At 42.9% G+C, this 13,392-nt stretch overlaps 1 protein-coding gene across 1 annotated transcript in view; it reads left to right on the forward strand.

Moving 5' to 3' along the window:
• ARID1A (AT-rich interaction domain 1A) overlaps positions 1-13,392 on the forward strand; it is a 78,791-nt gene that overhangs the window by 44,040 nt on the left and 21,359 nt on the right. Inside the window, exons 5-10 of the mRNA XM_073317971.1 lie at positions 7,790-8,030; positions 8,511-8,600; positions 9,312-9,479; positions 10,167-10,482; positions 12,250-12,395; positions 12,484-12,593. Of these exons, the coding sequence (XP_073174072.1) occupies positions 7,790-8,030; positions 8,511-8,600; positions 9,312-9,479; positions 10,167-10,482; positions 12,250-12,395; positions 12,484-12,593 (1,071 nt within the window). The remainder of the gene's footprint in view (positions 1-7,789; positions 8,031-8,510; positions 8,601-9,311; positions 9,480-10,166; positions 10,483-12,249; positions 12,396-12,483; positions 12,594-13,392) is intronic.

Genomic DNA, 13,392 nt, shown 5'->3' on the forward strand with positions numbered 1-13,392 from the left:
TTGGTCCAAGTTCTGTATCTTAAATACTTTATTTCATTATTGTAAAACTTGCCCCAAAATACACTCTTCTGGCTGGAGAACAAACCAGGGGAAAAGCCAGACAAAATTTTCCTCTTTAAAAAATTAGATGGAGTCAAAAATCAGGCTTTATTTATAATTGCGTAAAAAGCTTTACAACTTTCACTATTGGTTGGGTTTTGTAACACAATCTTCAAGTCTAAAGCATATCTAGAACAAATAGGGGGAAGGTGTAGAGGCTCCACCATGGATGAATGGGTAAGAGTGATTTTTGTCAACTTTTGCACTTTTGGGAATCGGGGACAGGCATGGGCCTGTCCATCTCCCATTATAAGGTAGAGCAGCACCTGGTGCTCTAACTAAAGCTTGTGATGCAAGAGTCCGTAGTAGCTAGAGCACAGTGCATCCTGGCTATGCCCCTTCCCTTTTCAACCCATTTTTTCTATGCCCTTACCCTGGGGACTGTGTGGGGCGGTATTAGACAGATGTAATTCCCATGCGGTGCAATTTGTTGACTTTGGTCGGTCCCTTTACTTTGGACCTTCTATGGTACTCTGGCAGACTAGCCCAGACTCTGGAGAATTACTATCCTAAGCTTATGTATTTTTTGTTGATCCATCCTGATATTTGCTTAAAAAATGAGCTAGTGTCTGATAGTGAGAGATGGTGATTCCCTTTTCATATAAAACAAAAACCTTTATTTTGAGCACAAACTACCATAAGCAGCTTCCTCTTATTGGTCATGCTAGGACTTGCAGCTCCCACCCTGAGAAAGACAAGTCCCCCTGCCCCTCCTCCTTTGGGTGTTGAATTGTGTGATTTCAGGCATGGTTTTGTTGTGGTGTGAAAAGGTTTTAGCTGCCCGAGTCCCTGTTTGTCAGCAGAGCTGACAAACCCGTGCTGGCATGATCTAGGATTGGGCAACCAATTGCAGCTGGAACACTTATCATTTCAGAGTCCCTGTGGGCTTCCGCTATCAGGTCACATCCCAAAATAACACTGGGCAGTATTTCAAGTGAAGAAACTATGGCTTTGGGGCTGCAGCCAGCCTGGAGTGTGAGATTCTGTGTGAAATAGTTGGAATCCCTCCAGCGTTTTTGATCTGCATGGCAGATGAGCAATAAACTGCATAAAAAACACATTGGAAACACGTGAGGAAATTCTCCAGACCCTGACGTTTCCTTCAAGTTGGCAGAGTTACTGTTGTTGATCCTCACCTCCTGTCTCTCGTTGTGACTGGCTGGGCTCAGAGGAGGAGAGAAGAGGGAGAGCCCTGTTAGTGGTGCTGTTACGTAGTTCTAAGTCTGTCTGTGAAAGCCTTACAGAGGGCAAATAAAGTTTGTGCCTGATCCAAAGCCCATTGAAGTCAATGGGTCTCTGTTACCTGCAGTGAGCTTTGGATCAGGGACTTCGTGCTAAAACCTGTCCCAGAAGCAGACTGTGGAGGGGAAGCTTTATTGCATTTTTCTTTGTGTTGCACTTCATTAAATTGCATTTTAAAGTTTTCCAGGTGTTCGGGCCTGATTAAAAGATACTCTAGTTATTTGAATGATAGCCAGTCTGAGAAACTAATCTGGTCAGATGGAAACTGGATGAGTCTTGGCCATAGTTAAGATTTATGGTCCTAGTTTTACCATTTCGTTACTTCTCCCCCGTGGAAGTCAAATTCCTGTGAAATTTTATAAATACCACATGACAGCTTTGAAATCCTAACCTTAAAAAAAGACCGTGTATCTGATGGAGTTTCTCTCCATTGGCAGATGGCTGCATTGCTGGAGTTTATAAACTTCAGTGGCTAAATCATTCAGCCTAAGGGAGGTTAGATGCAACTGGCACAGTATTTTCATTAGGATGCTATTGTCCTATTTCCTATTATATTGTCCTATAATATACATGGTGTTTTAACATACAAGCTTTACACACCTATTAAATAGTCTGTCAGAAAAGTACAGTGGGCTTACATGTCAGTGTTCCTTAATTTCTTTAACTTACGCATATGATAGAGGTCTGTAAAATCATGACTGGTGTGGAGAAAGTTAGTAAGGAAGTGTTATTCATGCCTTCTCGGAACACACAAACTAGGGGGTCACCCAATGAAATGAATAGGCAGCAGGTTTAAAACAAACAGAAGGGAGTATTTCTTCACACAGCACACAGTCAACCTGTGGAACTCTCTGCCAGAGGATGTTGTGAAGGCCAAGACTATAACAGGGTTCAAAAAAAGAAAAGTTCATGGAGGATAGGTCCATCAGCCTGGCTAATAGCCATTGGGCAGGGATGGTGTCCCTAGCTTCTGTTTGCCAGAGCTGGGAATAGGCAACAGGGAATGGATCACGTGATGATGACCTGTTCTGTTTGTTCCCTCTGGGGCATCTGCATTGGCCATTGTCAGAAGGCTGGATACTGGGCTAGATGGACCTTTGGTCTGACCCAGTCTGGCTGTTCTTATGTAAGGCCACTGCTGCTTCTGCCGACTTGTATAAGATGAATGTCCAGGACCTGATTTTTCTATGTTAGGCCCTTTTATGCCACCGTCCAGTGTAAAGTGGCCTTACGTCCAATTTAACACAGGTAAGCATATTTAAGTTAATAAATTCCCAAATTAAGCTAAATGTATGTAAACCAGTTAAAATATATCCACATAAGACATGCAGCAGGTTAGCTAAGCCTTTGTGTGTAGATGAGTCTAGGACATAGACTTCAAATATTTAATCGTTTAAATTAACTAGAGTTGAGGTTCAAACACCTTTTAATGTTTCCTCCTTTCAGTATCTCAGTGCTTCACTTCCTCACACCATGTACCTATCTATATATTTCCAGTATAAGCCACATGCCCTACTGTTGTAGCCTTTACTCTGCCCACTGATAACTTACAAACATCAGTCTCGTCACATAGCAACCACTGATCTCCTCAAACTCTTTTTGGAAGAAGACAGATATAGCACCCTGCCTTTTACCTGCCAAAGATCAGAGGTGTGTCCCTGCCACACTCCTGCTGTTGTCACATTTCTCCCTCAGTGTACAGTCCCCAAACACGCATAATTTACAATCGTTTCCAGTATTCATTCTCTCTTATTTATAGATGTACTTTTCCAGCAGAAGTCTGAGTAGATATCTACTATGACCTGACCTCTACTGTGTAACATCCGCAGAGTACTATACTTCATTCTCTAAAACAACGCTGACATAGTTTACGAGTGGGGTTTTTCCATTGCCTGTGGTGATCTGGACTCTCAATTCCCCTTTAATTGTAATGGGAATCGAGCATCCAGACCCCCCCCCCCCCCAACAACTTGGATAATTTCAGCCTAAAAGTATTTTAAAGTACTTAAGAGAAATGCAAGCCTTCATCATGTGGATTCACCCCATTGTAGTGGTGTTAGATCAGAGTTAAGGATGTTCGCGTACTTAACTCTGGATTTCCTTGCTTTCAAGCATGCAGCTTGTTATAACTACATTCAAATAAAGTCTTTTAGCAGAACTAATTGATACACTTCTGTAGTCTCCTTAATGGTGTCTTACATTTTTTTTTTTTTTTTTTTGGCTTGAAATAAAGGAACAAAATCAGATAATGTTATGTGGTGTATTGGGTTTTCTCCTCAAAGTATCTATAAATAAGGTTGCATTCTTTTCCTGGCTGTTCCACAATTTTCCAGTATAATGTTGTTTAAGTCACTTAAATGGAAGTTGTAAAGTGGGAGGAAGAGAGCTTGCCCCTTTTGTGTTTGTGGTTGTATTTTAATTGTGATTCTTTATCGAACTTCCACTTACGTTTCACGTTAAGAATTCAGATCTTATCTTCTTGTCTTTCCTGGAAGACTCTGACAACTGTGGAGAAACTAGTAAGATTGTAACATTACAACACTAAGGAAGTAAAACCCAAGCCATGCAGTAGAAAAGGGATTTTTAGACACTTAATTTGTTTCTTAAATTTACCTATTTAATCAAAACACCTCACAAGCATTTGGGAGAAAAGATTTGGTTACAGATTTAACATAGTCTCTCCAGTTAAGGAAACATCTATCAAAGCCAGAGAAGTCAAGATTTAGATATTTTTTCTAAGATTACAAAAAGGCAGACATCTTTTGGTTAAAGAAACCTTTCAGACCATTATACATGGTGTGTGTGTGGCTTTTTTTCCCCCGCAATCTTTTTTCCTTTTGCATATCACCTTTATGCCTGTTCTATAAAACTGAAATTAACTCCTTTTTGTTATGGGAGTGTTGTGAAGCAATATTTATAAAATGCTTTTCAGTTCTTTGATGGAAGGTGCTAGACAAGTCCAAAGTATTAACAGATTAAGACCTAACTGGCTGTTTGGGCATACTAAATTTGGGGTTAATACTGAAGCTGCAGTTGTAACATTCCCACTTAATGACATGGGGTTGTGATACATGTCTCTAATGTGACCCCAAACACAAATGGGTTAGGATAATGTGAGCGACTTGTCTGAACTCATAGATTGAAGAAGAAATGTAATTCCTACATAACGAGGAATTTGTCCTGAAGCCCCAAAGTAAGATGAGAAGATTTTTCTTGGATTTGAGGTTAATACTCCTGAATGTGAGTGACTAAGAACCAATAATGGCTGTATGTAAGGTACTGTCTTCAGGCCTTCTTGGAGAGACGAGTTGTATTTTGTTTAGACTGGGAGCTTTGCCATCAACCATACTGAGACTGATCAGCAGAGAGACGGGAAAGTCATCGGATCTTGTAAACTTTGTTTTTAGGATTTTTCTGAACTATCATATCTTTGATTGAAATAAAAAGAAAAGCAGACCTACTACTGAGACTGCCTTGCAAGACATCGTCTTAATACAAATGGAAGTGGTAATAAAAAGTTGAGAATAGTGGGCCTGAGGTCATGCCAGCAAAGGATTGGATTGGCATTTCCATCTTAAATGTGCCAGTTAACACTTGCTGGAGGTGTGGGGTGTTTTGAAAAATGGGTCCAAATTCTGCCATTAAAATCAGTGGAAATTGCAGTGGTGCAAGAGAGGGCAGTGCTGCAAGAGAATGAGACTCTGTTCATATGCCACTCCCACTTATACACACCCATTTTCGACACAGTGATTTCTTTGCCTACCCAGTCTCCAACCGTGACGTACCCTAACCATTTTCTAGCATAGACAGGAATCGCTTCACTCTTGTCTTGTGCATTCAGGTCTCCCTTTCCCTGAATGTTCAGTGAAGTGCTGTGTATTCAGCCTGAGGATGGGAACATGCTGACAAGCAGGTGCTTTAGAGTGACAAGGCCTCTCGTTTGCCTCTGATAACCCTTACCCACCCCAATGCAGGCAGGGCCTCAGACCTGAAGTACTGCAAAGTTATCTGAACTGTGGAGAGTGGTATTAGCCCAGCCAATGAGGATGGGACTAAACTGTCTAAGCCATGTTTAGCAATTGTGTCCTGACTTTTCTGAATTATGTTTTTAAAATGTGGTTTGGCCTTATTCATATGTCCCCCACTTGGTTACCTGATTGACTCCTCCACATCCATCGCTGACAATTTTGGACAGGCATCAGAGTTGCCATTTTTTTTAGTTTCCCAAATTGCTTTCCAACTTCTTGTCTCCTTTGGTCTAGGGCTGCCGTGCCCATTCCTCCTAGCTCCTGTGAGCTCCCCTTTGTCCCTGCACCTATTTACGTGACTCCCCACCGTCCATTACTGTAGAATGTATCTTTACAACACCCCCTGTGAAGTGTGGATGTAATTGTATCCACACCTCACAAATGAGGGGAACTGAGAGAGAGAGACACCGTGACCTGCCCCAAGATTTCACAGGATGTCTGTAGTAGAACAGGGGGTTGAATCCAGACCTTACAACTGCCAGTCCAGTGCTTTAACCACAAGACCAATTACCTTGGTATTCTGTTGTCCCTAATCACGGAAAGGCAGATTGTCCATGCTGTACACCTGCTATTACACAAATACTATAAAACTAGCTGTCTTCAAAATAAAGATGTCTATGAAAAGATGCGAAAATGTTTTTAGCACAATCGTTGTAAATCAGATTAGGATATTATGGTCACATGGCTCCTCCTAACAGATGCAAAGGATAATGTGCACGAGTTTAGGCCAGAGGTAGGTACAGAGCAAAGCTAACTTGATGTCTGTCCTTGTTTCAAAGTAAATGTGAAATGTAGGCTAAAATGTGGCCCATTCCTAAATCTTCAGCATCATCTTCTGCTCTTTCAGTGATGCCAGCTGCAAAGCACTGTTCATTTCCTTTTCCCACTTCTGTGCCTTTCTTCATGCTTCCTCTTCTGTTTGGAATGTCCTCCTAAAACTGGTTTTCCAAGCCTTTCTCTCCTCATCCAAGTACATCCTAAGACTCTACTTCTGCATTTCCTATAAAAAAAAATATTTAAACTATCATTCCAAAAAAACCCAAAACCCTACTTAAAATTAGTTTCATGCAGGATAAGAAATAAGAACCAGATCGAGGAAAAACCTGTACAATGTTTGTTCAGTAAACTGTTACGGTGCTTCACTTTATATGAACAAATTCAGGAAGCAACGGTTCTTATGTAAAGAATAAAAAATCTGAATCCTTTAATTTTAAACCTAAGGTTTGTATTTTAGAAATAAGGAAAATAAGATTTCTGGTAGGGTCAGAACCCTTATTACACTATTCCTTGGGTTTCCGCAAAGAGGGAGTTACTCATTCCCCACCCACCTGTCCACCATTAGTATGTGTGTGTGTGAGAGAGAGAGATGGGGAGCACATCGCCATATATTATCTCCTCCAACTTTTCCCAGTATGTTAGGTCGTGTGTGGTGGTGGTTGGTTGTTTTTTTTAATCATAGAGCTTAATCTCTTAATGGCAGGGACTGTCTTCGCACGTGGGTTATTGCAAGTACCAAGGTACTTGAATAATAGCCATGAGTTGAGGTTCCCCTACCCACCTGCACATGCAGTATCCAGACAATTTACCGATTGTTCACCGGCTGCAATTTTCCAGCAACTCTTGTGCCAATTTAGGGCATTGAAACTAGTTCAGAGAAGACTGCTGTCTCCTGGTTCAAGGTGGACGTGTGCAGTAGGGGAGAGCCTTCTCTGTTCTTGCCTTCAATAATGCCTGAAACTTAATGCTGCAGAAAGAAATGGCTAATTTCTGATTTCGGTGAAGAAAGGGAAGTGGGAAATGTTTCATGGTTTTCTTTTAAATCTGTATTTTAGTTTTTCTTTTTTCTCAAGAAAGAAGCTGCCCAGCCTACCTGAGGCCTCAGAGTGGACTGGGGTTAGGCAGGAGTTCTCAAACTCTTTCAAAGGGTGAGCCACTCTTCTGTCATGGACCACTTCCCTTCACCTAGTCATCACATAGACAACCTCTTCTCCTGTTTGCAATCATATACATGCCTGTGGCAACTACATCACTTGCTTATGTAGGAACTTACTTTTATCCTCTTTTAATGCAACCTAGCAGCTGAGACACATTTGAGAATTGGCACCCATGTGACCAACTAGCTTTCTGGACCACCAGTCAGCACTCCACAGACCATAGCTGGGGAACTTCTGGATGTGTGGGGGGGAGGACAGAGTAAGATGCATTTATCCGTTAACTAGGTGTGAGCTACAGCCTTCATCATTGACAATAACATGAGCTGGCTTGATTGATTTTCTATTTGTTTGTAGTTTGCCTAGGAGAAGAATTCAGTGAATTCTGTAATAGACGCTTCTCTTTCCTGGTGATGTGCGGGAGAACAATTGCTCTGCCTCGTAACCTTTTTTTTTTTTTTGTCTGATCCGCTTTTCTGTGCACTACAGGATCTGTCTGGTTCCATAGATGATCTACCCATGGGTACAGAAGGAGCCCTGAGTCCTGGAGTAAGCACGTCAGGGATTTCAAGCAGTCAAGGAGAGCAGAGTAACCCAGCTCAGTCTCCTTTCTCTCCGCATACCTCGCCTCACCTCCCAGGAATCAGAGGGCCCTCCCCTTCCCCCGTTGGCTCTCCTGCTAGTGTTGCCCAGTCGCGTTCTGGTCCACTCTCACCTGCTGCCGTACCAGGTAAAGGTATTCTGTGTATCTCTGGATCTGCTGGTGTGACTGCGCTGTGCAGCTGAAGAGCCTGGGCTCAGTGAATTAAAATTTGGCAGTTTTAAAGAGAGGTTTACCAAGAGCAGCCCCACTTTCTGACGCTGTGGGTCTCAGGATCATTTAATTGCCTTAAAAATAAGGCTACAACTTGGAGGAGATTTTTAAATGTATGAACTAAGGTATCTCGCAGAGTAGCTGTGGTCTGTTGGCTTGCAAACTTGTAACATAATGTTAATTGTTTTATATGGAAAAGACTAATTTACCTCTGTCTTCTCCTCCCACACTTCCTTCGGTTGGCTTAACTCCCCCTCCCGCCACCTCCCCTTGGATTTTGTTGCTGCTCTATTGTTTAATGCTATGAGCCTAAGTCTCTATCAGCCATTTCTAGGTATTCTGCATTTTCTTGTGTATGTGCTTCTTGTGGCTAATGCTTTTCTATCCATGGTGCAGGCAATCAGATGCCACCCCGACCACCTAGTGGCCATTCGGACAGTATCATGCATCCTTCCATGAATCAGTCAAGCATAGTCCAAGATCGAGGTAGGAGTATGAGCATGTGTGTGTGGTGTTAAGATTTCTAAGTTTTAACAGTAGACTTCTAAATGTAAAGCAGGATATATACATAATAAAGATCTCCTGGACTTGTGCAAGCTTTGAAACCAGCCCCTTCCATATGAGGTGGAGATTGTGGGCTAAGATACTGTTTGTAAAGCTGGACCAGCTCTTTCAACTCAATTAGCGTTCAGAGCACATTGCAGTAAGGTTGCCCGTTGCTTGTCCTAGAGATTTTGCTTCGATTTAAGATGTTTCCTGCAGGTTTTTAAAACAAATTTCTCTGACTGCTGCATTTTCAAGAACGAAAACCTTAAACTTCAAAATGTGGGATGTTCACAACAGTTGTGGCTCTGTGCTCCATAAAAGGGAACAGATTCACTGGAAGATGGATACATGAGTAGGAGCCTCTCTCTTTATGGCTGCAGGCATATGTAGTACAATGGTCCCCACTAAAAATGCAACATTGGCTAGCTCATTACAGGTGCCATGGCATGCTACAGTTTTCCCCGAGTTAGAGTAGGCAATAGGTGTGGAATCTTTTGGCACATACGGTTGACTTTTTTTTTTATTTTAATGGCTGTTGCTTAACAAACAAACAACAACTTTGTCTGGGTTGTGTCATTAAAATGTTTGTGTGTGCAGTAATTCCAACAATTGGAATGAATAACTATCTCATTTGAATGTCTCATTGATCAGGTTACATGCAGAGGAATCCTCAGATGCCCCAGTACAGCTCCCCTCAGCCTGGCTCCGCCTTATCTCCACGTCAGTCTTCTGGAGGACAGATGCATGCTGGGATGGGACCTTATCAGCAGAATTCACTGGGAAGCTATGGGCCGCAGGGGGGTCAGTATGGTCCTCAAGGTAAGGCCGTGAACCAATCGGATAGAATGGGAAACTGATAGAGCTCCACTAAGTAAACATGTGGGCAGGAAAAAGGGCCCATATTCCCTGTAGTCTTTTTTTTTTTTTTTTTTTTTTTGCCTTCGTCAAATTGCATTTATTTGGACTGTTTAAAATGTGCAGCTCATGCAGCAACATCTGAAACCCTTGCCTGTCATGAAAGGGAGTGTGCTTTGTGTGTGTCACTCGGGAGCAAGGGTAAGACAGAGGGCTTTAAGGATTAAAGTACTTCTGCTACAGAATTCCTCTCCTGGTTTGAAAAATCTTCAGATGATTGTGCCCCCAAACTGCTGCTAATTCAGTTAACTTCAGCGGGGCAGAGCTTGACAAGAGCTGTACATCTTATGGCACTTTACCTGTGACCTCGCCATCTCGTCCTGGGCCGTTTGGCTCATTGTGTTCTGTGATGTGCTCAGGGGAGGTTCCTACTGCCTTTGAATTGATGTTGTTACTTGATTGTGTGTTTAGACCTATTTTATGTGGATTATAACCAGGTAAATTGACTGAGTTGAGGTGCTAAAATTCACCCATGTCCCTATGTTTTTATTAGTGATTTTAAAACAGCTGCAGATTTGAAGAGTTCTAATGAGTCACAAATCAAGTAGTTGAATGTGCTTTTTCTCCCCCTCCCCACCCTTCTCTCTGCAGGAGGTTATCCCAGGCAGCCAAACTATAATGCTATGCCTAATGCCAACTACCCCAGCCCAGGAATGGGGGGAAGTATAAACCCAATGGGAGCAGGGAGCCAGATTCATGGTCAGACTGGTGTGCAACCCTATACTGGGCTTCCCCCAGGAAGGATGAGCCATGCAGCCATAGGGAACAGGCCCTATGGACCCAACATGGCAAATATGCCTCCCCAGGTGGGGACAGGGATGTGCCCACCACCCGGTGGCATGAACCGGAAAGCACAAGAAGCAGCTGCTGCCGCCATGCATGCTGCTGCCAACTCCATCCAGAACAGGTAAGAAATGAGGCTGCCCTGTGTTGCTGTTCTTGCTTTCAACCCTTTCATATAGCACGTCCTATGATGTCAGACTAGCATGTGTTTTGAAACAAATCAAAGTTGGGAAACCCTGAATACAGGTTTCCTTAAAATGCCTGCAGAAGAGCAGGTCTTTAATCAGTCTGGAGAAGTTAGGAGGGGAGACTTATTTGAATCACTGTGCAATTAGCAATGTTCTGTGGCTTCTTTGTGTGTACAAAGAAAATCCGTTGTTCTTTGAGATCCGTGCAGTTTTGGTTTCTGGAGCTGTTGCACAGGTGAGAACAAGATACAGTGTGCCTGGAAGAGCCAATAAATCTAGCAGGCCATTATTCCAACTGTATTTGTCTGTTTTTTTGAGTCGAGGAGTTTAGACTTAAGTTGTGTCTGGTGCAGTTCACCTTTTCCTGTTGTGGGTCTTGATGAGCAGCAGACCTGAGGGGAGATATCTGGAATTCATTATTGGAGTCTGCAGGAAAGAGTAGGATGGCTGTAAAATCAGGTGGAGGTTGCATACAGAAGTCAACCAGGGTAGTCATGAGAGCAATGAATTCACGCACAAGTTGAGTCGCCTCTGCAGAGTAGAAGTTTTCTGGTTTGTCTTGTGTTATCAATGAGATCTGAACAAGCATTCTAGTCTCCCATTTCTGTTTGACAAGGCCTATCACCTGATTGTAAGGCTGTTGGATTAATAGTCCCAACCACAGATGTAAAGATAGAGATGCCCCTTCTATTGGAATGTGAGTTTGAGTTGGTATTAGGGTGTGGTGCTTTTGGGTATATCTGATATAGCAAAAAGGAGAGAGAGCAGTGGCTACAGTAGACTGGAGCAATGTACTTCCTGCTTGGACAGCAGGAGCAGCAATGTTTACGGTGACATTCCAGATCTGAGAGTTCCATCTCCTTTGGCAGGTAACTTAACACCTGCAACAGAGCAAGATTGGGGGCAAAACTTTCAAAAGCATTGAAGTTCCGTTTGCAAAATTGGTTGAGGTATTTTGGAGCTGAAGTCCCATTGACTTTCAGTGAGACTAAGACTGTCTACACTGCCGCAGTGCGGGCTCTGGGGATGTGTTGTGCTCTGAGGGCACAGGGATAAAATACTTGTGGCTGACCCAGGTCAGCTGACTTGGGCTCACGGTACTCGGGCTCTGGGGCTGAAAAATTGTTATGTTATATATGTTCAGGCTCGAATTGGAGCCTGAGCTCTGGAACTCTGCGAGGGGAGAGGATCCTAGAGCTCGGGCTCCAGCCTGAGCCCAAACATATAGACAGTGATTTTTAGCCCCACCAGCCCAGGCCAGCTGCAGCCTTGCTATGTATCTTTTATTACTGTATAGATGTACCTGAACTGCCCTGTGTGGACGCTCCTGGTGCCAATTAAAAGGAATTTAGTTTGCGTTAACATAGTCCCATTTGAAAGAGGACTACTCGTTCACCGCAGCAATGTCCACACGGAGCAGTTAGAGTGCAGCACTTCAGCATACTCTGAAGTTCACACCCCTGTAGTGTCCATGTTGTGGTGCAGTGTAGACAAGCATTCTGGCTTCAAAGTCACGTAAGTGCTCTTGTAGACTTTATTGTAGGTCAGTTTTGGTGGAAAAGTATTCTCATGGAACCAGTCACTTCCATTTCATGTTTCAACTGCAGGAAAGTCTCTGTTAGCAAAGCCCACTCTAGCAGAATACAAATCTTAATGCTTGATATTGAAAATGTACTTCTGCTCTCTCCTTCTCCTTTTTTCAGGCCTCCTGGCTATCCCAACATGAACCAAGGGGGGATGATGGGAACTGGAGCTCCTTATGGACAAGGAATTAACAGTATGGCTGGCATGATAAACCCCCAGGGTGCTCCATATCCTATGAGTGGGAATATGGCCAACAACTCGGCAGGTAAGCCAATGCTAACCCAAAAGAGGGCATTGGATTTCATGATACTGAATTGAAATGCAGTGTTTGAAGATTCTGTTTAATCTTCTAGGGATGGCAGCAAGTCCTGAGATGATGGGCCTTGGGGATGTCAAACTAACGCCTGCAACTAAAATGAACAATAAGGCAGATGGGACGCCAAAAACAGAATCCAAGTCAAAGGTAAAGCATGTGTATTCCTGTTACCTTCCTAGGTGATAGGAAATGTGAGAATATGGCCTTCATGCACTGGTTTAATTGCTCGTGTGTTCAAAACCTCCATTTAATAATGTAACTCTATTTACTGCCGAGTATTTTCAGACTGTATTTCAATTTAAATGATCCCTGAAAGCTTGCTAGTTCACCTTTCTCCCCCACCCTCCATCAGTAAACTTATCCTTGTAATCTGTTACGTGCTGCTTCTGAAATGTTGCACCACTGGGTCAAATACGGCTAGTGGGGTGAATGTTCTTTCTGCATGCAGTACTTTAGATCATAATTTAAACAACTACATCTGACATTTTGGTTAGAATGCTTTGGAACAGGCTCTGATTTTGTGTGCAACATACTCTCCCTTATTATTGGGCATTACTGCTATAGCAGTGCTTAAAGACACTAGTTGGAATCGGGGTCCCATTGCATGGGCATTGTACAAACACATAGATGACATGGTGTCTGCCCCAAGAATATTACCCTCTCCCTCAAAATTATCTGTTGTACAAATGCCACTCTCTCTCACCTTGGCTCTGTAGAGCCGTTATTTAAGAAATGGGAGAAAGTCTGTTTTCTTGCTAATAGGGTTAGAGTTTTGCAGTGTAGATCCCCCTCCTCAAAGAGACTATATAAATCAACACAGCCACATCAGCTAGCCCCAGATTCTGGAAAGGCAGGAGGAGGAGGAAAGTGTTGAGAAACGACATCTACAAAGGGCAGAACAACTTGTTCCCGCTGCACTCTCCTCATTCTCTTCTCAGCATCATCT

The sequence above is a fragment of the Lepidochelys kempii genome, chromosome 19 (assembly GCF_965140265.1).
Source record: "Lepidochelys kempii isolate rLepKem1 chromosome 19, rLepKem1.hap2, whole genome shotgun sequence".
Taxonomy (NCBI): Eukaryota; Metazoa; Chordata; order Testudines; family Cheloniidae; genus Lepidochelys; species Lepidochelys kempii.